This window comes from Podarcis raffonei, chromosome 6 (assembly GCF_027172205.1).
Source record: "Podarcis raffonei isolate rPodRaf1 chromosome 6, rPodRaf1.pri, whole genome shotgun sequence".
Taxonomy (NCBI): domain Eukaryota; kingdom Metazoa; phylum Chordata; class Lepidosauria; order Squamata; family Lacertidae; genus Podarcis; species Podarcis raffonei.
The window spans coordinates 9934214-9957404 of NC_070607.1; the positions used below are offsets into that span (position 1 = coordinate 9934214).

Below are 23191 nucleotides of genomic sequence, written 5' to 3' on the forward strand. Positions count from 1 at the left end.
AAGATAATAGAAAGCTATACAGTGGTACCTCTGGTTGCGTACTTAATTCGTTGCGGAAGTCCGTTCTTAACCTGAAACTGTTCTTAACCTGAAGCACCATTTTAGCTAATTGGGCCTCCCGCTGCTGCCATGTCACCGTCGTGCGATTTCTGTTCTCATCCTAGAATCATAGAATCATAGAGTTGGAAGAGACCACAAGGGCCATCGAGTCCAAACCCCTGAAGCAAAGTTCTTAACCCGAGGTACTATTTCTGGGTTAGCGGAGTCTGTAACCTGAAGCGTATGTAACCTGAAGCGTATGTAACCCAAGGTACCACTGTATATCAAAAAGAAGAATAAAGAGAAAGAAAATATAAAATGGAATACTCATGATCCTTGTAAAACGCAATTATATAAAAAAGAGAAAGAGAAAAAAGAACAGAGGAAAATAACTAAATTAATAGATAAATGGACAAAAAGAAGAACTTGATGGCATCCGTTCAGGGGTTATTCAAATTTTAAAGGCAGCAAGATTTAAATATTGTCATCTTTACAGAGGTAAGAGGAATTCAGTATATTTCCTAAACGCCTTCAGGGATCAAGAAAGCTCTTCAATGGAAGGTCACCTGTTGGATTTGAATTATGTCAAGAAAAATGGAGACGGGGTGTATTACGAAGAATGTAAACTTACCAGACATATTTGGAAGTACTGACTTGCAAGTTCTCTTTCCCAAAGGTACAATCATAGAATCTTAGAGTTGGAAGGGACCCAGGGGTCATCTAGTCCAACCCCCTGCAATGCAGGAATTTCAACTAAAGCATCCATGACAGATGGCACCCTGTTGCATGCTTCCAAGGAAACGGGGGCAATTTGTAAGCCCCCAGCTGGCTCCAGCCCACCGGCCGGTAGCCGGGTGATCTCCGGTCCATGGCTCAGCATGAAACAGCGACCCGCAGCCTCAGAAGCCTTCAGAAGCTGGAGCACGCTCTAATTAGCAGAGAAAATAGCACTGCGCAAACAGAAGTGTCAGTAGATGGCTGTGAAAGTATATTTACAGGCAGTTTATTCAACATATGTCAGGACAAAGGAAAAACATGTCTTCTCCCTTTTGTGTCCAAGAGCAAGCAGCAAAAGCAAAAGCTATACACACAAACGAAAATTCCCAGCAAGCTGTGCTGGAGTGTAAACAGACATGTGACATACAACAATCCACACATCTGTTTTAAGGTGGAACGGAACATCAATATCCTAACACACCCAACCTCTGCTTAAAAACCTCTGAGGAAGAAGAGTCTACCACCTCTCGTTGGAGTCTTTTCCACTGCTGAACAGCTCTTGCTGTCAGAAAGTTCTTCCTGATGTTTAGTCAGAATCTCCTTTCTTGCAATTTGAAGCCACTGAAGGCTAGATATCCACCACTGAATAAATCAGGCAATTTTAGATTTAGTTTTAAAGATCTCAGCCAAGTACCCGGAAACAATCTTGGTTTCGGGAGTAGCATCTCTCAGCAAATATTGGATTACACACTCTTTGCAAAACAACTTTCTGAGCTGTAAGGGAGTCACTAGGAGATCTCTGCGATGGGTGTAGAGAAGCGGGCAATCCAAAATTATGTGATGTATCTGGTGTTTTCTTATTACAGGGACAGAATCTGTTCTGGAAGGGGATTTTTTGAAACCTTCCAAACAATATAGATGATAGGGGAATGCATTTAGACGAGCTAGCATAAAAGCTCTGCAATGGAGTTTCTAAATTATTAGGCATGACACCATGGTGGGGCTACAACCCTAAATAAACAGATGTGCATAAAAAGGCAGGGAGGGGTAGAGTTTTTGGGTTTCATGTTCTAGAAGCCTCTGCCTGAAGAGAGAGATTTGTGAGTCATCCAACAGAAGAAGGGAACCTATTGCAATCCCTATTTGCCTGAGTTTGAGGGTAGTATCAGAAAACCATGTAGAATTATGTGTATCTCTCAATAAAGAGGTAAGCTTTCCGTGTCTGTATTAAAATAAATTTTTAGCCAATATTTGAAAGTCATAATCCAGCCCCTAGATTCTAGGAGATGCTGGCCTAACTCTGTACACATAAACTCTTGTGTGCTTGTCGCATTGCATATTAGTAATTTATGGACAATCAATCTTTCCTTTTCGTATCAGACACAAGCCCAGGTGAAGGATGCATTCTGTGTAGTGGGGCAACGTGTAAGGGTCAGCAACATTAATAACACCAGCCCAGGTGAAGGATGCATTCTGTGTAGTGGGGCAACGTGTAAGGGTCAACAACATTAATAACACCACCAGCGTCTGGAGAAAGCTAGCATGAGCCGGGGCATTTTAATATAGTGCCAAAATACTACAGAAATTAATAAACCCTCCTGCTTCATATATTATGGGACTGAATCCAGGATCAGATTAAACCGGTCTAGCTGCTATTAAAATTTATTTCCATAGTTCCTTTCTGTGGGATTTGTGTGTTCAGTCCCAATGCACATTGGGAAAACTGCTAGTAACCGCTCAAGGGGTCTGAAGTGTGAGTCGTTGAGGTGAGAACCAAACACTCAAGGCAGGTGGTCTGCGTATGTCTAAGGCCCCCCAACTCAATTGCTTCAGCATTTTAACAAAAAAGCAACACAAACAGACAGCTTCTACAGTCATTAAAACAAATAGTTCTCCATTAAATGTAGTAAAAGGACTCTGGGGAGATATTTCCTGGGAGTATTTTGGATAGCAAAATGAACATGGAAAGAAATTACCAGAGTGGGAGGTCTGGGGTTTTCCCCCCCCAGCACACATTTTTCATTTCACCAAGTATGATCCTTGCTCCATACGATATGGAGACATTAGGATGTGGTTTGCCAACTCATTTTGAAGCTCAAATACAGGAGAAGTCAAAACGTCCATTGCAGTTTATAAAATGTAGTTCAGGATTAGTATCGTTTTGCCATATTAATAAAGTGCAGCATAGGTAAGAGAGACCTGGCACAAATGAATGTGGAGGGTCTGTGTTTCAAAGATGAATCTTTCTGTTAATGTCTACTATGTAGTCAGTCCTGATTCGCACACCATTATTCCATGCAGCTAGGCTTCTTGGCAAAACAGCTCCTTGCAACACAGTGTTCTCCTGGGGTGGCATTGCTATATAATTAAGCAGAAAGATACACCTGTGCTTTGAAAGGCACATTCCGTCTAGAGCAGAGCTTTCCAAACCGTGTGTCGCGACATGTTAGTGTGTTGGCTGCAGTGTGTAGCTGTGTTGCACGAACTCTCTCCTGGGGCTGGAAGGGGTTAGTGTAACCTCGAGTTTGCTAGTAAAACTGCATTACTATGTCGCGAAATGATGCAAAACTGAATTACTGTGTTGCGAAATGATGCATGTCCAAAAAGTGTGTCACCAACGTGAAAAGTTTGGAAAGCTCTGGTCTACAGCAACGGATTTCCTCTAGAACAGTGATGGCCAAACTTGGCCCTCCAGCTGTTTGGGGACTACAGCTCCCATCATCCCTAGCTAACGGACCAGTGGTCAGGGATGATGGGAATTGTAGTCCCAAAACAGCTGGAGGGCCGAGTTTGGCCATCACTGTTCTAGAATATGAATATGGAAAATGTGGAATTGTACTTTTACGTCTCAGTTAATTAAGAATGTCACTATGGTCTGGATCCCCCACCTATGCTTGTACACACGTAAGTACAAGTTCCCCAGGAAACACAGAGGTAAATTAAGCGCAGTTGCTCCAAAGAAGAGTAAAGTCAACATCTGGCATTCAGATGTATGCACCTTTTCCAAGTTTGCCCTATTGGTTTTCACCATTCTGACACTACTCCATGTAGGCACAGGGCACCATGTGCATAGGATTTCTCCTGAAGTTTGCATGTAGCATGGTCACAAATGTATATGAACACCTGTATTAGAACTATTCAATGACACTAATACAACATATCACTCCTAGCAGGTGTACGAAGTGTGTCTCTGTTCGTAAAGTCTCATAGAAGGTGGCAAACCCTGGATTTAAGGGTGTTATTCAGCCTTCTTCAAGAACATTTAAAAGGATAAATCAATTACTTTTTCAGAAGCTAGTTAAAATTATTGCTCATCAACTGTAGTAAGCTTAATTAAAAACTCACAGAGCCTCAGTATTCAGTACCACGGTCTACAGGACCTGCATTTAATAGCAATTAAATTAGTTGCTTAATATACATAACAAGTGTTGACATTCCAGTTAATAGATTTCAACATAGAGCACAAACTGTACAAAAAGGGAGTCACAGAATGACTAACGTTTCTTTGCAACACATACAGAAGAAAATACACCACAAAGACCCGTAAATTGTATAACCATGCACTAAGAAGACGGAGATAAGTCTTAATTTAACTACAGTTCAAGAATATGGGAAGGCAATAGTTTAATACAACAGGATGTTTTATCGGGCTCCAAAGGTGTAGTAGTACGGTTCATCCGGCCGATATCCGTAAGCAGTGGTGGGGCGGCTTGGGATACCCATGGGCTGGCCAAATCCATCCACAGCAACGCTATGCAGAAAAGAAAAACACCTGAGTTGACATTTGAAAACATACCCTTGCAAACAGACATCACACAGTGCAAGGTCCCCTCTGACTTTTTCCAGAATGCAAAAATATATTGAAATGTACCTATCTGGTATCAAGTATATGCTGGGGTCTGAAGTCTTTGCCCTGTCTTAGAGAACTGGTTCTTATCACATCAGCTGTTTCTCCAGCAAATTAAGGCTACTTGGGTGACCAGCATAACATGGAAGCACCAATTAACACAGGGGTAGCCAGAGTGCTTTGCATGGAAAATGTTGCCTTATACTCAATCAAATCGTTGGTCCATCATACCCAAGTATTCATCATCATCATATTTTATTGTTTATAGCCAATAGCCATCACAAAGCAGTATGAGCACAAATCGCACAGCTGCAAAGCAAAAGACATTTCATGCACCAGACCAGAACAAATCTACAATGTCCAAAATGTAAAAGCATTCCTTCTGGTCAGCACCCCTGGGGTTTGGCACTTGCACTATCCGGAAATGTTGACCTTCTCTTTCTTGCCACTAGTGTAAATGGTGCCACCTTAGAACTGATGCAATTATCAACATCTGCCAGCAGCCATTTAATTTTCAAATCATCTGGGTGACCTTCTACGGCAGTGATGGCCAAACTTGGCTATTTTGGGACTACAATTCCCATCATCCCTGACCACTGGTTCTGCTAGCTAGGGATGATGGGAGTTGTAGTCCCAAAATGGCTGGAGGGCCAAGCCTGGCCATCACTGTTCTAAGGCAATCTGAAAAGGGGGGATAAATTTAGCTCTGAGTGAATCATACAGTGGACAATATAAAATATAATGTATCAGATCCTCAATAAGCCCTGATCCACATGTACAAAGGTACTCTTTTACAGATCTGTTAGTAAATCTCCCATCCAGATATTCAGTAGGCATTGTTTGAAATCTGAGCTGAGTGAAAGCTCGTATAACAGGGGGGGAAAGTTAATTCTCACAAGTACATATAACCCTTTTGCGGTCTGATTTAATTTTAGTGTACCAAATAGCAGGGTGGCAATTCTTTATATATTCAATATCTTTTTTTGCATCTTTGCTAAACACAATATTTCGCCTCTTGTGACCAGGAGCAACTACCAGTATCACTGTTGGGGAGATCAAATAACTCTGCATCAGACCTCTACGAGATTTTACCCAGCCTTCTCTTTTCTGCAAATACAAAAAGCATCTTTTGGCTAAGTGTTGTTCTGGCTGCAATGATATTTTCCCCCAATACAGAAACATGGATTTGTGTATACGAACTTTTATAGAGTTAAGACCTTATAGAGTGTAGCGTTCCAGGTGTATTATGTGGCACTGCCAATATAGTACACAGGAATCTATTTTGAAGTACTACATCAAGTTCCTCCCTGCAATGGTAACCCCATATAAGAGGTGAGACACAATCTTGGCTTCAAAAATCTTTAATGTTGGTTCCGCTAAATGACGGCCCTCTGTTTAATTGGTGCTTCTCACGCGTGCAAGTTTTTGCAGCATCCACATGTCGTTATCATTAAAAGGCCAGACCATACTTCCACACATTCCTTTTAATCTGGATTTACACTTCTGGAGGACAACCTGATAGCCAAAGGCCCATTGTGACAGCCCTTCTGCAAATTGAGCACCCATCTGAAAGCATCCTCCATAGACTGAACAGAAGCTGCCCTGCTGGCAAAACCTTTTGTGCCCAATTCCATGCATTTCTTTGATGGGTAAAAGGGGGCAGAGGAGCAGGCTGCCTTTTTGAACCGGCAGGTGGCACTCTCTCCTCATCTCTGGATGTTGTTAGCTGCTTCCAGTCACTTTCAATTTACTTCAACCTACTCAAAACTACTCCTGAACATATTTTTAATTAGGCAGGGGAGGGGAATCATGGTTTCAATTACGTTCCGATCAAATCAACTCCTTTAGTTCAATAAACATGAAAGTAATTAGGTGCAGAGCCTTACAGTTCAGAGCTCGAGACATTTTGGTTATTTCCAAATGGTTTGCGTATGTGATGGCTCCGCTATGACAATTTGAGACATTAAACCAACATAATATTAAAACATTCAGATCACTGGAAAGATCACTGGGAAGGCTGTGAATCTGGCCTAATTTACATGTTACTTTTGTGACATAATTGCTGCTCCCTTATGGTCAATTCCCACATTGAAATGCTGGTGTCTAAAGTTTTAAATGTAAGGATAGTTTTAATGCCAGTGTCAGAAGTCCAATGGAGACATGGTCCTGGTACAGAACTTTTTAGGCATTTTTTAGTCAGTGTGGCAAACAACAACGAGGGAGGAGCAATCATACCCAAACACTAACATATAAATAAGGGGACCCTCACACACGGGTAACTCATAGATAACTTTGTGGCTGGTAAGGGACAAGCATAGTAAAGACTGTCACCAATTTGCAGGACACCTTGATAATCAGCCCAGATCTATAATACTCCTAGGAGTTGCTTGTCTAGAAATGTGTTGGCTTTGCTCTTCATTGCCTTTCTTCCCCACACAAGAGAACCTTTAAGCTTCAGATGGAAGCAGAAAACCATGAATAATACACATTCCAGGCAACAGACTAAGAGAAACCCTTAAACTATTCCATGCAGAGAACAAGACTTTGTGCAGTTAATAAATAAGTACCAGTGAGGCCTTAAAAGTTATTATACAAACTAATGAAGGTTTCATCTCTTCATGCCTATAAACACAAATTCTGACTTCTAAAATGGATGGTAGAATTTGTACAATGAAAGGTCAATGTTTCTACTCTCCCTACCAACTAATGTACTCAGAGTAGTTGAAAATTTGGTTATATCATAGCATGACCCAGGGTCATAAAAGCAGATTCTGAGGCCTCCACGATGTGGTAAGAATTTAAGCTTTGGTTTGATTGTTTTTTTTAAAAAAAAAGTTTATATGAACATAAAAATGTGTTCTGCAGCTAGAACTCCAGAATGAATATTCAAGTAACGCTTTAGCAACTACAAAGAAGTGGCACAAAGAAATCAGCAAGAAATCACTCCTTGTCTCTGCACCAATGCCCTACCATTTCATAGATCTCCTTAATTTTCTTAAAAAAATAAATAAATCCCAGAATTATTTGAAGGTTTGATTGATTTAATTTATAAATAATATTTCTTGCCTGTCCTTCAGCTAAGGTCCCATGGTGTGTTACAGGTATAGAAAATATAATTATAAAAGCTGTTCAGCTAACGGTTCCTTTTCTAAAGCTGCAGATAGAGGTGACACCACAATGCCCATTTTGTATATGAGGACAAGACAATGCACCAACAGGCAATGGATCCACACTAGTACACAAGAATTTTGCTAACAAAATGTGCACATGAGAATGAATATCATGCTCATAGTTCAAAACCATAGCTACTCAAGCCCCACCCTCTTCCGCACTGTGTTAACAAGCAGCAATGTAATTCAAAATTAATATTCAACAATCACCACCTTTCAGATATGCAAATTTTTATACAGCTGCCAAAGTGTGCTTGGATAAATTACAAGTCTTGGATGTAAGAATTCCTGCTGTTCAGAACAGCAGTTGCACTTCTGTGAAATCCAACAAAAAGCTATAAATAGAGGGGCAAACAGTAATTTATCATCCTCTTTTAGACTGTGTATCAATGGGTTTGGGTTTCACAAGCTTCTTGCCACTGGTGGAATATACTGATACGCAAAACAGGTTCAGGTCTATAGTTGCACCCTGGAACCTTTATAGCGACTGGGAGACATGGAGTTAAAGTAGTGAACAGCTTAGCTTAGCTAATTACTGTGTAATACTAACTTCAGTTGCTCGATCATTTTGAGATCCGTTAAAATAGGACTGTATATTTTACCCCCCTCTGCACTCTTAATGATTTGTTTTTTTAGTCTGAAATCATTTCCAGCCATCAGTTAAGCTTGTGGTCTCTACATATGCACTTCTCTTGAGCACAAATATTTCTTTTTCCTATTGGTCTGCCAGCCTTGTCAAGAGAAAATTGCACTGTAAACTAAATGCCAATACTTAACCTCTCGGATAACTCGGGCTGCTAGCATGATCTAGGACCTCTTCAGAATGGCAGCTGAGCTTTCTAATTTGCTCGTGAGAACTTGTCAAAAGAGGAAATGTTCCAAAAATACATGATGCATTTTATAAAGTCCTTGGGACTTGCACTGCTTCAGAGCAAATAAAAATACCACATATATTCAGGATCCCTAAATCAGCTGAGACACGTCAAAGTAACAAAGAGGAGTCTGAGAGCAGATACTATAGGCATCTTCAAATATCTAAAGGGCTGTCACATGGAGGCGGGAACATGCTTGTTTTTGCATGCTCTGGAGAGAAGGACTTGAACCAATGGCTTCAAGTCACAAAAAAAGGAGATTCAAGTTACAAAAAAGGAGTAACTTTCTGACAGCAAGAGCTGTTTGACAGTGGAACAGACTCCCACAAGGACTGGTGGACTCTCCTTCATTGGAGATTTTTAAGCAACTCTTATGATTCTGTTAAAATGAAAAGTATTACACCAATAAATTGCAATAATTCGTTGTGGCCCACAAAACCTAATTTCTTTCATAAGCACAGTCTGCGACAGAGTAGGAGAAAGACAGCTTGTTTACCTGAGACTGCAGCTAATTTGGTGCTCACCTGTACAGTCACACATATTGGTTCCGTACCCGGCACAGAACAACATTCATGGCGCAAAGGCCTGGCCTAGCACCACGGGGCACATATGCAAGTGAGCTGGGACAGGCATCATCCTGCTCAGTTTGAAAGCAGACTGATGCTGAGGCCTAAAAGAACCAGAGTCAAAAACCGGAATGAAAGCAAAGCCCAACAAGCTGCGAAGTGGATCGTGGATGGGCTGTGTTTCTGCACAGCCGCAGCCACTCAAGCCTGAATTTTTCTAAAACAACCAAGCCCATTTTGGGGTACTGGTGCTGTTATTTCAAGCACTAAACAGCTTTGGATCCAAATCCTGATGGAGAACCTGCTCCCATACCAACCTGCCCATGCATTAAGACAGGAGTCAGCAAACTTTTTCAGCAGGGGGCCGGTCCACTGTCCCTCAGACCTTCTGGGGGGCCAGACTATATATTTTTTTTTAACGAATTCCTACGCCCCACAAATAACCCAGAGATGCATTTTAAATAAAAGGACACATTCTGCTCATGTAAAAACACACTGATTCTTGGACTGTCCGTGGGCCGGATTTAGGAGACGACTGGGCCAGATCCGGCCCGCGGGCCTTAGTTTGCCTACCCATGCATTAAGATCTTCAGACAAGGCTCTTCTTTGAGTTTCTTCTGTAGGAGAGCTATATTTTATACATCCAGGAAGGAGAGGGGGCCTTCTTTGGTATATCCTCCCAGAGGAAGTAAAGGGAGGCGCTGACACTGCCAGGTTAATACATTTTTATTTGTCTAGGCTTTTTAGAATTCACCACATTAATTTAGCTAACTGAATGGTTTTTGGTTTAGTGCTTCTCAAATCTTATTTCACTGCTACGATTGTCGGTTTTGGTTTTAAAAATTCAATCATCAAAACACTATCACAGTTCATACACTACACTGGAATTCATGTTTGGATGAAGATGTGTTCCAGAAAATTTCTAAATAAATAAATAAAAAGAAGTAAAGTAGCCAGCAACAGTAAAAGTAAATAAATAAATAACCGGCACACCAACAAAACAATCCACAAGAGGAAGGAAGGATCAATCATCATTAGTTTGGTAGCTTCTGCTACAGATAAATACAACTAGTGTTTGAATCCTTCCTAAAGTACAGAATTTGGTCTCTACACTGTTTGATACATTATGCAATACTAAATACACACCAAACTTGAGCCTATTTCTCAGCTGCTTTCAATGTTATTTTTCATCAACATACATCTTAAGATTCCTGCTAAATTTTGTAATGGGCTGAATTCTTGCAACTACTGATAGGTGTTACAATAACATCACCCTCCCTGCATCCCTTAGTTATCAAAACATGCCAAGTTTCAACACTGTTAAGGACTATTGTTAATTAAATTTCTATACCACCCTATATCTGTAGATCTCAGGGTTGATCACAACACAAAACTACAATATAAAAAACACAAAATACGTAATAAAAACAAAAGCAGAAACCCAATAATTTCACAACATTGAAAAGAGCCTCAGATGTCTATAAGGTCTATAAGGTCTTTAAGGTAACAGAGCTATGGCAAGCCTTTCTAGTAAGCTCTAGGAATAATGGTTTTTCTTTCCTTCACTTTTGTTTTTAAAAAAGAACCTCAATTCACCTAATTTATTTAGCTCAGGAATGGGGAACCTTTGACTCTCCAGGTCTACAACTCTCCCCAACCAGCATGGTCAGTAGACAGGCATGAACAACTTCTGGGGGGACACACACATTTCCCATCCCTGATTTAATAGTGTAATCCTGAAGGAAATCAGCCCTGAGTGCTCACTGGAAGGACAGATCCTGAAGCTGAGGCTCCAATACTTTGGCCACCTCATGAGAAGAGAAGACTCCCTGGAAAAGACCCTGATGCTGGAAAAGATGGAGGGCACAAGGAGAAGGGGACGACAGAGGACGAGATGGTTGGATACTGTTCTTGAAGCTACCAACATGAGTTTGACCAAACTGCGGGAGACAGTGGAAGACAGGAGTGCCTGGCGTGCTCTGGTCCAGGGGGTCACGAAGAGTCGGACACGACTAAACGACTAAAGAACAAACCATGTCTACGCAGGAGGAAGTGCTTGCGCTGCCTTCCCAAAGCCTGGAAAAGCTGGGAAAGCGCTAACTAGGCATGAACACATGAAGCCGCATTATAAAAAAAAAGTTAGAAAAGCCTACTGGATCAGGCCAGTGGCCCATCTAGTAAAATATCCCGTTCTCAGAGTGACCAACCAGATACGTATGGGAAGCCCATAAGCAGAACCCAAGCATGAGAACAGTTTCCTGTCCTGTGCTTTACAGGAACTGATATTCAGAAGAGATAGTCTCCAACAGTGGAGGCACACCAGAGTCACCATGACTTGTAGCCATCAAGAGACTTTGCCTCCGTGAACTTGTCCAATCCTCTTTTTAAGCCTTTATGTTGAGTTGGGCCTTGGTGAGACATTTTGCCGTCCTTGTGGTTTGGATCAATGTCAAAGCTGCTCTTACGCATGAGTAAAGCATGCACATAGCTGCCCTTTCCTCAGACAGACAGCAAATCCGAGTTCCACTGTGTGCATCTCTATTGTGAACTCGTAGTGAAGAAAGAGTAGAAAGACAAGGTGATTAAACCTTTTGTACTGCTTTTGTACCATGCAGTGGAGCTCTGCAAACATTCTGCTGGCTGTGGCTTGGCATTTAACAGCATGTGATCAGCGACGAGGAGGAAATTTTATTCCATTTAACTGTTGCAGATTTACTGCAGTGAAAAAGGGCTATGTAACCTGAGAAGCGACAGAACAGAGAGATCAAAGCTGCAGTCTGGAAACTAAAATAAACCTTCAGGCTACTTCCTGCAAGAAAATTCACTCTGGCAACTAAAACAGAGTCCACCTAAAAACTGTTCTGTTTTATGAGCTGTCACAGCAGCTCAAGTGGTTTGGACCAGTCAAGTTCAGAACATTATATTTCCTTGTTTCTGTCTCACATACTTCTGTAAGCAGTTTTATAGGGGAGTTTTATTTTAAAAAGAGAAAAATAGATTCCCCCCTCCTCTGGGCTGAAATTGAGAAGGTCACAGCTAAACACATTAAAATGAGCAGGTCTTCATTTGCACATTCCATGCCCATTTACTACATTTTAATATTTTATTTTTGGGATTTACAGGCAATGTACATTTTCTTTATTAAGTCTTCCGCATTCTGTTCAATTATTGTTTAATATAGGCACAAATCAGTTTACACAGCCCAGATGGCTTGTAACCCAGGAGCTGGTCTATTCCAAGCACCACATCTGGAGGAAGTTCAGGGAGCAGCAAGAACATGGGAATTAATTAATACTAAGTTTCAGAAATTGACAATTTTTTTGTTCTCTCGTAGGACATGGAGGAACCTGAAATTACTGCACCAACATTCAAGACCCAGTTTCAGTGTGTATTAATGCTGACCAGACTGCAGGTGTAAGTGAGTTAAAGAGCCACATGTGAGAAAACAAGGCAGCTAAATACTTGAGCTAGATTAACAGCTGAATACACAGTCTCCAAGAGAAAAGCATCAGATAAATGTTCTGCTCAGAATTATCACCACTCACTACAATTCACAGGTATTTTATGAAATAATTAAAAACTAATTGCTAAAGCAAATTGCTAAAACTTCTACAAACTGCAAGTTACTTCGCAAAATTCATTGTCAGAGCTATCTGTCACTCACTCACTCACTCAAAGACACACTTCTCTACAAGGCCTAAATGCAGGTCCTGCTATCCAAACACAATGTGTTCTCAGGAAATTGTTTGTTAGACAAGCATTCACATAATGAGTTGACCATTTCCATTGTTTCCTATGAGAACATTTCTAATGTGTTCCCAACCACAGAATTTTGACTCCCATATGATGAAAAAATAACTGGGAAAACCTTCTTGAAACCTTGCAAAAGGCAAACAAGGGGAAAAAAATACTCTCTTATTGGTCTGAACTCTCCCATTTCCTCCCTACCTTCCACCATGGTTTCTAGTAAAATGGCGGATGTGGATCAGCAAAACACCCAAAGTAAGTCTTGTTTAAGGCTGCTTATTCGCTTACAGTACTACACACAAGTCTGGCTATCTAAATCTGTATTGTATACAGCACAGTTTGGGTACTAACTCCTTGTGTTTGGATAAGTGGATCTTTGTATAATGAGCGTCTGGATAGCAGGACCTGCATCATCATCATCATTTATTTATACCCCACCCATGTGGCTGGGCTTCCCCAGCCACTCTGGGCTGCTTCCAACAAAATATAAAAATACCGTAATGCATCAAACATTAAAAGCCTCCCTAAACATGTATGTAACTGGAAACATGTTAACCAAAACCTCGGAGGTTTCATTCTGTGTTGCACAGCCACATCCCCGTTTTTTCACTACAGTTCAATACTAAAAGCGCAATTTAACAGGAACAGACCTATGATGTGGCCACTCCAGGACTATGTTTGCCTCCCACCTACAAACACAAGCACACACACCCCAACACAAATGAAGTGTAGAAAATATACTTGAGCAATAAAAAAAAATACTTGAGCAATAAAAAAATCTTCTTTCTTACCCAAGGGTCTTAGAATTAGGAACCCTCTACAATCCACGTATCCCACTGAATATGCAAGAAGACCTATTGCAGTCGTTAAGAGTCGTCAACAGGCTCATCACAGCTATCTGCCAATCACCCATTCCCACCACCATTCTGAGTAATACCCCTCCCCACCTTCTCACTATATAGAAGGATCTGGCAACTTCTGTTTCAGTGTATCTGAAGAAGTGTGCATGCACACGAAAGCTCATACCAAGAACTAACTTAGTTGGTCTTTAAGGTGCTACTGGAAGGGAAAATTTTTTTTGTTTTGACAATAAAAAAAAGTTATTAGAAGCGCAGAGGCACCACCAAATACTGTATTTTTCTGTGTATAAGACTAGGTTTTCCCCCTAAAAAATAATGTCAAAAATTAGGGGGTGTCTTATACTCTGGGCCATCTCTCCCCCCCCCCATTTTCATAAATATGAGTACCTAAAAATATACATGGGGGCGTCTTATAGACGGGAAAAGTATGGTAAGCTGTGGGAGGGTCTGTGGAGAAACAACATCTAAACGACAACTCTGCAGACAGATCTCTGGTTTCAGTCTTTGGAGAACCGTAGACACAATGGAAAAACTGAGACTAAGGCTAGAGAAGTGTTTCAGAAATGGGAGGATTTATAAATGAACTGTCCTAGGCTGAACTGTCCCAAGAGCTTAGCTGCTCCCAGCCCTCTTGGTTGCCAGCATCATTGACCAATGATAATAGAAGTAACTTCCCAGAGTTAAGCAGCATTCTGTTTCTGCCTGATTCTGTAGTGAAGATCCCTGAGCACACCTGTACATTGCACTGCTGAATCTGGAAAAGTGTAGTTTTTCAAAGGAAGGAGAAAAGCTGAGATACGAAAGGCCGTATCTCCCTAGAAACAGTGTTTCTTCAAGTTTTGAGGTCAGAATGCAAGTAAACCATGACCCAACTCCATGTCCAGGAAAGTGCCTCTTTCCTGCAAAAGGAATAAGTGGCTGGAGTGGAGTCACAGAAGAAGAAGAAGAAGAAGAAGAAGAAGAAGAAGAAGAAGAAGAAGAGGAGTTTGGATTTGATATCCTGCCTTTCACTCCCCTTCAGGAGTCTCAAAGCGGCTAACAATCTCCTTTCCCTTCCTCCCCCACAACAAACACTCTGTGAGGTGAGTGGGGCTGAGAGACTTCAAAGAAGTGTGACTGGCCCAAGGTCACCCAGCAGCTGCATGTGGAGGAGCGAAGACGCGAACCCGGTTCCCCAGATTACGTGACTCTTAACCACTACACCACACTGGCTCTAGGTGGTGTATGGTCAAAACCCTGCTGACTGCTAACCAAACAGTATTATGCTGGACACTTTTATGTGTCCTTCTTGCTAGAGGCCCTGCCCATCAGCCAAGAGGCCAGAAGACCTGGAAGTAAAGACTCCCCCACCCCAGAACTCCTGGAGAATGCCAAGACTATCTTATGCCATCCGTGATATAAAACCCTGGCAGCAATTTTGACTAATAGGCTTAATACCATTAATAAGTAAATGTTCTGATGATGATCAAACAGGTTTCACTAAATAATAAGGTTCCAACATTTATTTTTCGATTTGGAATCATGGAGAAGGGTCCTATTTTTTGCAAGCATTTCAGACAGTGAATATAATTTTGAACTTCTTTTTATTATTATTAATTGAACTCCTACTCCTACAGCCAAGCAGCGCATCAGTTGACCCCAACCCACTGTATTGTCTTTTCTTGTGGTATGAGGCAGGGCTCCCTGCTCTCACTGACAGGTACCTCCACTTTCAAGAAAGGGGCTGCATCCAACTAAATTCTACTCAGAGAAGAACCACTGGTATTGATGGATCCAAGTTAGTGGATCCTTTAATTTCAACGGGTCTGCACAAAGTATAACTAACAATGGACACAATCCAAGGTGTTTTGTAATATGGATTAAGTAGGTACAAAGGATTAAGATCCTTGATGAAATGTGACATGTTAAAAAACAGCACGGGAATGAAACTGTCTTAGTTATACAGTGGTACCTTGCTTTACAACCATAATCCATTCTGGAGGTCCGTTTGTAAACCAAAACAGGTTGTAACCCAAGGCGCGCTTTTGCCAATGGCGCCCCCAAAATCTTTTTGTTCATAATCCAAAAAAAGGTTGCACTTCTGGGTTTGACGTGTTTATAATCCAAAACATATGCAAACCAAGATGTATGCAAACCAAGATACCACTGTATTAAGTAACACCATAGTCAGCAATACCTGGGCATAAAGCAGGCAAGCTGATGTTGTTGCCACTGGCACGGGCAGTACTTGAAAGTTGAGTTGCAAATGTGTTTGGATGCTTTCCTGAGAAGCTACAGCTCTTCCTCAGCAGTGAAAGGGAGATGGGAAGCCGGTGTTGCTTGGGAGCCACTGATAAAGACACTGATGGAGGCGGAGAAAGAGCCCCCAGTGGCTCTGCCCTGAATTGAAGGGGGAAACATGAAAGGAATATCTAATATATTCAAAGCTTGTTTTCTCCTGCTCTGAAGGGCAAGGCCCAAACCAATGGATACAAGTTACAAGGAAGGAGATTCTGACTCAACATCAGGAAGAACTTTCTGATGGTAAAAGCTGTTCAACAGTAAACTGGACCATTTCAGGGGGTGGTGGATTTTCCTTCGTTGGAGGTTTTTAAGCAGAGGCTGGATGGCCATTGGTCACTGATGCTTTAGTTGAGATTCTGCACTGCAGGGGGTTGGACTAAATGACCCTTGGGTCCCTTCCAACTCTACAATTCTATGATTCAATCCTCGTTGGACTGTTTTGGGGGTTCATATCCTTATGGTAAAGTTAAAGGGTAAAGGGACCCCTGACCATTAGGTTCAGTCGTGACCGACTCTGGGGTTGTGGTGCTCATCTCGCTTTACTGGCCGAGGGAGCCGGCGTACAGCTTCCGGGTCATGTGGCCAGCATGTCTAAGCCGCTTCTGGCGAACCAGAGCAGCGCACGGAAACGCCGTTTACCTTCCCGCCAGAGCGGTACCTATTTATCTACTTGCACATTGATGTGCTTTCAAACTGCTAGGTTGGCAGGAGCAGGGACCGAGCAACGGGAGCTCACCTCGTTGCGGGGATTCGAACCAGCAACCTTCTGATTGGCAAGTCCTAGGCTCTGTGGTTTAACCCACAGTGCCACCCGCGTCCCTATCCTTATAGTACTTTTGTCTAAATATTTTTTGGGGGATTTTAGCTGACTTTGGGTTCCCTCAAAACCTCCAATACCACCTCCTTGCATGTGGGGGTTGCATTTTGAATGCAACAGGACTCCCGAGCTGGGCATTGGAAATGGAGGGAAGGAAGATATTTGCCTGTTAAGGTCATACCTTTTTTCGGATTAGAACATTCTTTCCTCTGGAAACACCAGTTTTTCAAAGCCTCTAGAGACCTCTTCTTGTTCACTGAAGTAGATTTACAGTTTGCTAATGCTGATGTGTGATAAACTAATAAAACGTTACTACTGGTTTATAGGCCCAATCTGCTAATAAAATCTAATTCAGTTCTTCCTGGAGAGGGTAGGCAAATGAATGATGTCCAAGTGCTAAAAGTCGAATATCACTTCATTTCACTGGACTTAAAGGGAACTCAGAAGTGTCTTAAGGACATTCAACAAAAGTGCACGTTATATGTAATGATTAAGAGTCGCCGCCAACGTAGCCACTATCGCCCAGATCCAACTCTGGCTACGTGAAGTTATGATGGCTAGCAACTCCAGATAAGCATCAAAATCTGCAACCAGCTAAAAGTGCTGCAGCGTGGATTGTATCATCCATCTTCAAATGCACATGAAAACATGCATCTGATATACCTCTATATTTGCTGAGCTGCAAACATGAGCCTGCTTCCCCATAAAGTTCTCTTTATCCGAATAAAGGCACATACATGGTTCTATATAATGATACAGTACTAGTATATGCATACTAGGGGCTGTGCCTGCCGTCACCAACCCCCCTTCCTTTAGAACTTGCCAACCCTGCCCTTATAGCTCATCCAAAGCCCCCCATCCTCTTACACTTTGCCCAAACCACTGCCCAATCCTGATAGTGGCTGGTGAGCTGGCATGGCTGGGGTTCAGTTACTTTCCCAGCTTGCCAAGACTGTGGGTCACCACCACTTAGCAAAAGGGGCAGGGACCTCAGTGCATAGTGGTGGAGCCAATTCAAAGCTCCTGCCTCCATGCACCATGCTAAGCTCCCATGTTACATCACTGGGCAATAATGGCACCCCAAAACAGTTCATCCTTCCCTCCTTACTGCTTGCCTCAAACAATTATCATTTCAGCCTCAGCTGTGGAGGATGAGGAAGGGGAAAGTGGCCAATGACAGTAGCAGAAGAGGAGAGGTGCTGAGGAGTTGCTCGGTTCTGCCTGCTCCTCTGTGGCTTGCATGGGCCTCCTTGGCCACTGCCACTGTAGAGGCTGAAATAGCAGCATCAGTCTGAGATAGGTAGTGGCAGAGCAAGCCAGTTGATGGGAAGGTAGTCTGTCCTGACAGTTCCTATGTGGCTCACCTGGGTCACCTGCCCATCTGCTTGCCCACCTGGGCTGCCCACCTGCATGACAACTCTTCACTGCAAATACAGGACAGTGGTACCTTGGTTCTCAAACTTAATCCGTTCCAGGAGTCCGTTCAACTCCCGAAACTGTTGGAAAAACAAGGAGCGTCTTCCGATTGGCTACAGGAGCTTCCTGCACTCAACTGGAAGCCGTGTCTGACATTCAGCTTCCGAAAAATGTTACCTAACCGGAAAACTCACTTCCAGGTTTGTGGCATTTGGGAGCTGATTTGTTTGGGAGCCAAGCCATTTGACTACCAAGGTACCACTGTATACTGGGATTAGGTTCCCACCATCTACAAATATTAAAGAATTTTGAAACAAAAGCAACTGCAGTAATTTTAAAGACTGTGACATATCTTGCTCTACTACGGCCAGAAAAGGTAAAGAAACACTACCATGGTAATAGCAACTTTTACAAACCACAAACGACTTGTCATTAGCTGGGGAAAGATAGAAGTGTGACAAATATATAATAAAGGATGTGTGGCAAAGTCTTCACTTTTTTACTCTATGTCCTGTGTTGTTTTTAAGACATACGAGCTTTCCTTATTAGAATGTCTTAACCTACCAGCTTATAAATTGTACATACAGAACCAGCTTTGTGACAGTCTTACATTTTTACGGCACACCTACCATCTTGAAACTGTAATACTCTACCCCCACCCCAAAAATCACTAACTTTACTTTAAAACCTCCATTCACAAATGGAACACAATGCCTTTGCAATGAGCATTTCAAATTTAAACTAAATACCACCCAGGTCCCAGTCCAACACTAAATACTACACTATAAAGGTAAAGGGATCCCTGACTTTTAAGTCCAGTCGCGAACGACTCTGGGGTTGCAGCGCTCATCTTGCTTTACTGGCCGAGGGAGCCGACGTTTGTCCACAGACAGTTTTTCTGGGTCATGTGGCCAGCATGACTAAGCCGCTTCTGGCGAAACCAAAACAGCGCACAGAAATGTCATTTACCGTCCTGCCAGAGTGGTACCTATTTATCTACTTGCACTTGATGTGCTTTCGAACTGCTAGGTTGGCAGGAGCAGGGACCGAGCAATGGGAGCTCACCCCGTCGTGGGGATTTGAACCACCGACCTTTTGATCGGTAAGTCTCTCTACACTACACTGGTTCTCAAATGGATCTTCTAGCCCATTTGTGCTGAAAGGCCTGGGTTGAGCAAATTTATTTTATTTGCTTTTTCACCTACCACTGGGGTGGCTGTGGCTCCTACATTTTTCCTTCTACCCTTCTACAGTGGTACCTCCGGTTATGAACTTAATTCGTTCTGGAGGTCCATTCTTAACCCAAAACCATTCTTAACATGAGGCACACTTTCACCTATGGGGCCTCCCGCTGCCGCCGTGTGACTTCCGCTCGCATCCCGGGGCAAAGTTCGCAACCCGAGGTTCCACTGTACATGGTTAGCCTGTTTTAGCTGTGTGAAGCATCAACCAATGACTTAGTTAGAACAAGGGACTACTCTGGCTATGATTTTCCTTGGCTATCTGAAAATTATTTTCTCCGTTTTCTCCTTCCCTCCCCCCTCCATTCTCCTGAGAAGTGTTTGAAACTGGATTCATTTGAAAGCAAAATTGCTATTACTTTGGCAAGGACCCTGTTATTCTGAAATTGCAGGGCTTTTCATTTATGCGCATTTATATCACTACCCTGTATTTTTCACTTGGGGGCTGCATTAGTCAAACTTTTGAAAACTGCATTACTCTGCTCTGCAAAATAAAGCAAAACACACTTTTGTTCTGAGTGTGTCTGTGAGACTTGCGCTTTTGAGTTGTGCTTTATTTTGTGCAAAAAACCCACATTTTTTTCTGTTTATCATCATCGTCTTCTTGCTGAACTTCAGAAAGCAATACTACCCTCATCCAGCACTGGAGTTCAACAGAACTCCAAACAAAGTAAAAGACTGAAAGCTCATTTTTATTGTAGTCTTAGAAGGAGACATGGCTGGCAGGGGGTGAGGCGTGACTATCATGAACCCTGCACTTCTGAATTTGCCACTATACTACTGTGTTAAGGGGTGGTGGCTAAAATATTTGGCTTGGATACAAGGGCAGCCCAAAGTTACAAACCCTGGGTAAAGTTATTTTATGGAAGTTATCTAATAAAGAACCAAAAGACAGCGAGAAACATGTGTGTGGTAGTACTGTGTTAAATGCAGTAACAGCTGATGAAATGCTGAAAGTGTTTCTCAAATTGAGAAGGGGAAGCCTCAAGCACAGAAACATACGATTCTTATTAGGTTGTAAACAGTTAAGCATTAAAATGCCCTAGAATGATATTATGGAATGAATGAAATGCACACTATATAAGAGAATCCCGCCTTTCTGCAATTATTTTTAATTAGCCTTCCTATTAAGTATGATTTTAACTTCCAACACCAAGTCAGATTTGAAGAGATGGGCAGTTGAACTCCGAACGCTGGAGAATAGCAATTCTGCTGTTCATGCCCCAGAGCACTAATGCATTTTACATCAAGCTCAAACATCAGGAAATCCTGGCTTCTGGCGCCAAGAAGTTCAAAACTGTAATGACACATGTCTGAAAACTGGGATTCACTACCCAAATGCTGCTGTCTATTCTTTCAAGCAAATCACTGTCTCCCCCTCCTTTGCTATGTGAAACGGAGTTTTTGCAGCAGAACATGTTTTCAATTAGGTAGTTTTTGTCTTACGAATAGCTCTGCGGATAACCATATAAGAAGTATTCCCAGAAAGAAGGAATGCACTGGAAAATCATAACACAGGTTTTGTGCATATATCCTACTATGCTGCCCCAATTCTAATATTTGGCAGAAAAGCTACAATTTTATCAGTAAGTCATATATTATTGAACATTAGCAATATTGCAGCATAATTATCATAACATCACAGCTGTGCCTATGCAACAACTTGCCAGTCCCATTCGAAGCATTTGTGTGCTGATACATTGTGAGAAGGGGAAACCAGCAGCAGCGAGGGCTCACTGATGGGGTTACCTATTCAGTTTTTGAGCTTGAAATGGTGCTTTGGAGAATGCTCAAGAGGGGAATTTATCGTCATTCCTATAGTACAAACTGTATTGCAAATTCAGTGATCCAGGTGATCCTCAAATGAAGGGTGGTAAATAAATTTAATGATAATAATTTCCAAGCAGGAAATGATGCCTAAATATACACAGAACAATGTTGTATTGTTTGGAGGTGAGGAACGGAGAAAGATTTGGCAGGGTAAGGAAGAGACCCACAAGAATGATCGGTACCTTTGTGAGCATTGCTGTTGAACACTTGCAAAAATCCTTGATGTTTTGCAAGTATTTGACTGGTTTTGACTTGAGTTGGGTGGGGCTCTTTCATTACTATTTTCTGCATCTGAGAGGCCTCCGTATAGCACAGTATATGAATAATTATGTATCAGATACCTAAAACCCCCTTTTAAATGTTAGCTATGTGAATTTAGCACTGCACTGAATTTTCACAGGGTTCGTTTTACAGTGCAAATGCTGCCATGGGATTTTTAATTTTTTTTAAGAGTGGAGAGGGAGGGAGATTCTGCCAAAAGATGCCAGCTTTTCATGCTGAACGATGCACATCACGATCTCTCTTCCACCTGGCAGGCAAGAGAAGGGGAGGGGCCTAAGTGTGTATCACAGCTCTAAGCGGCCACTGGAAAGGAGAGGAATGTTGTGCCTTTTCTCACACATCTCCTTAAATCTACCAAAACTGTGAGGCACTTTTGTAGAATGTAAAAGGTTTGGTTAAAAGGGCCCTCAGCACTAATGCTACTTGGTCTCTACAGTGCAAGGGACCAAAATGCATCTGTTTTCAGGATGTCTTTTTATATACAGTGGTACCTCGGGTTAAGTACTTAATTCGTTCCGGAGGTCCGTACTTAACCTGAAACTGTTCTTAACCTGAAGCACCACTTTAGTTAATGGGGCCTCCTGCTGCTGACGCGTCGCCAGAGCACAGTTTCCGTTCTCATCCTGAAGCAAAGTTCTTAACCCGAGGTACTATTTCTGGGTTTGCAGAGTCTGTAACCTTAAGCGTATGTAACCCGAGGTACCACTGTATTCGTTTGCATTCGAGGTCCTGAAAGCAACTGTAACTTTCGTGTGAGGACAACTTGCTTTTTCACAGCTGAAGAAAAGGGCCTCATTTGGCAAACAGACAAGATGTTACACACACACACACACACACACACACACACACACACCAAGCCAGATTGCAGCCATCATCATCTTTCATAAGAATATACAGCCAAGAGGGACCTTAGTGATCATGATGGATTATTGCCTGCTGAAATCTGTCATCTGAATGGGCCATAAATAAAAATACAGATCTGTGAACCTCACTTTCAAGACTCCATAAGCTAGTTTGCATACTTCCATGCTCAAATTCCTCTAGTAAATAGTAATATTTATTTGGTTGGCAATTTAGGTGTCTAAAATAAAACACGTAAAGGCAGTTCAGCTCTCAGGGCTTTCACATTTCTATACCTAAATTTTAAAGCAGCTCCAGGTTGTAGTATTCCCGGAAAAAGTTCCAGTGCCATTTCTTACCAGCTACATTCTTCCTTTGTGTGACATTCTCTTGTTAGGAAATATTCACATACAATGCACTTCTCCCAGACTTGTCTTACTGAAGAAAATACTACAGTTTGTTTATGCACTGTTCAAAGGGATACCTTCCAAACCCATCTCTTTATTTCACAAACATGTCTCCTAAATAAAAGGTGTTCCATAATTCCAGCAAAGAAGCAATGCCAAATCTGTTGCAAAATCAAAGTTCACCTACTTGGTCTTCGCAGAAAAGTTGGCACATGATCAGAGTGGAAGAGACAGGAGAGGTGCAGACACACATTTCT

At 42.0% G+C, this 23191-nt stretch overlaps 1 protein-coding gene across 2 annotated transcripts in view; it reads right to left on the reverse strand.

Annotated features, from left to right (window-relative positions):
* Positions 1–4113: 4113 nt before the first annotated feature.
* The window catches only part of KIFAP3 (kinesin associated protein 3), a 72815-nt gene continuing 53737 nt past the window's right edge, over positions 4114–23191 (reverse strand). For both annotated transcript variants that reach the window (XM_053391362.1, XM_053391361.1), the window contains exon 20: positions 4114–4507. In XM_053391362.1, coding sequence (XP_053247337.1) covers positions 4399–4507 — 109 coding nt within the window. In that variant the 3' untranslated portion in view covers positions 4114–4398. The remainder of the gene's footprint in view (positions 4508–23191) is intronic.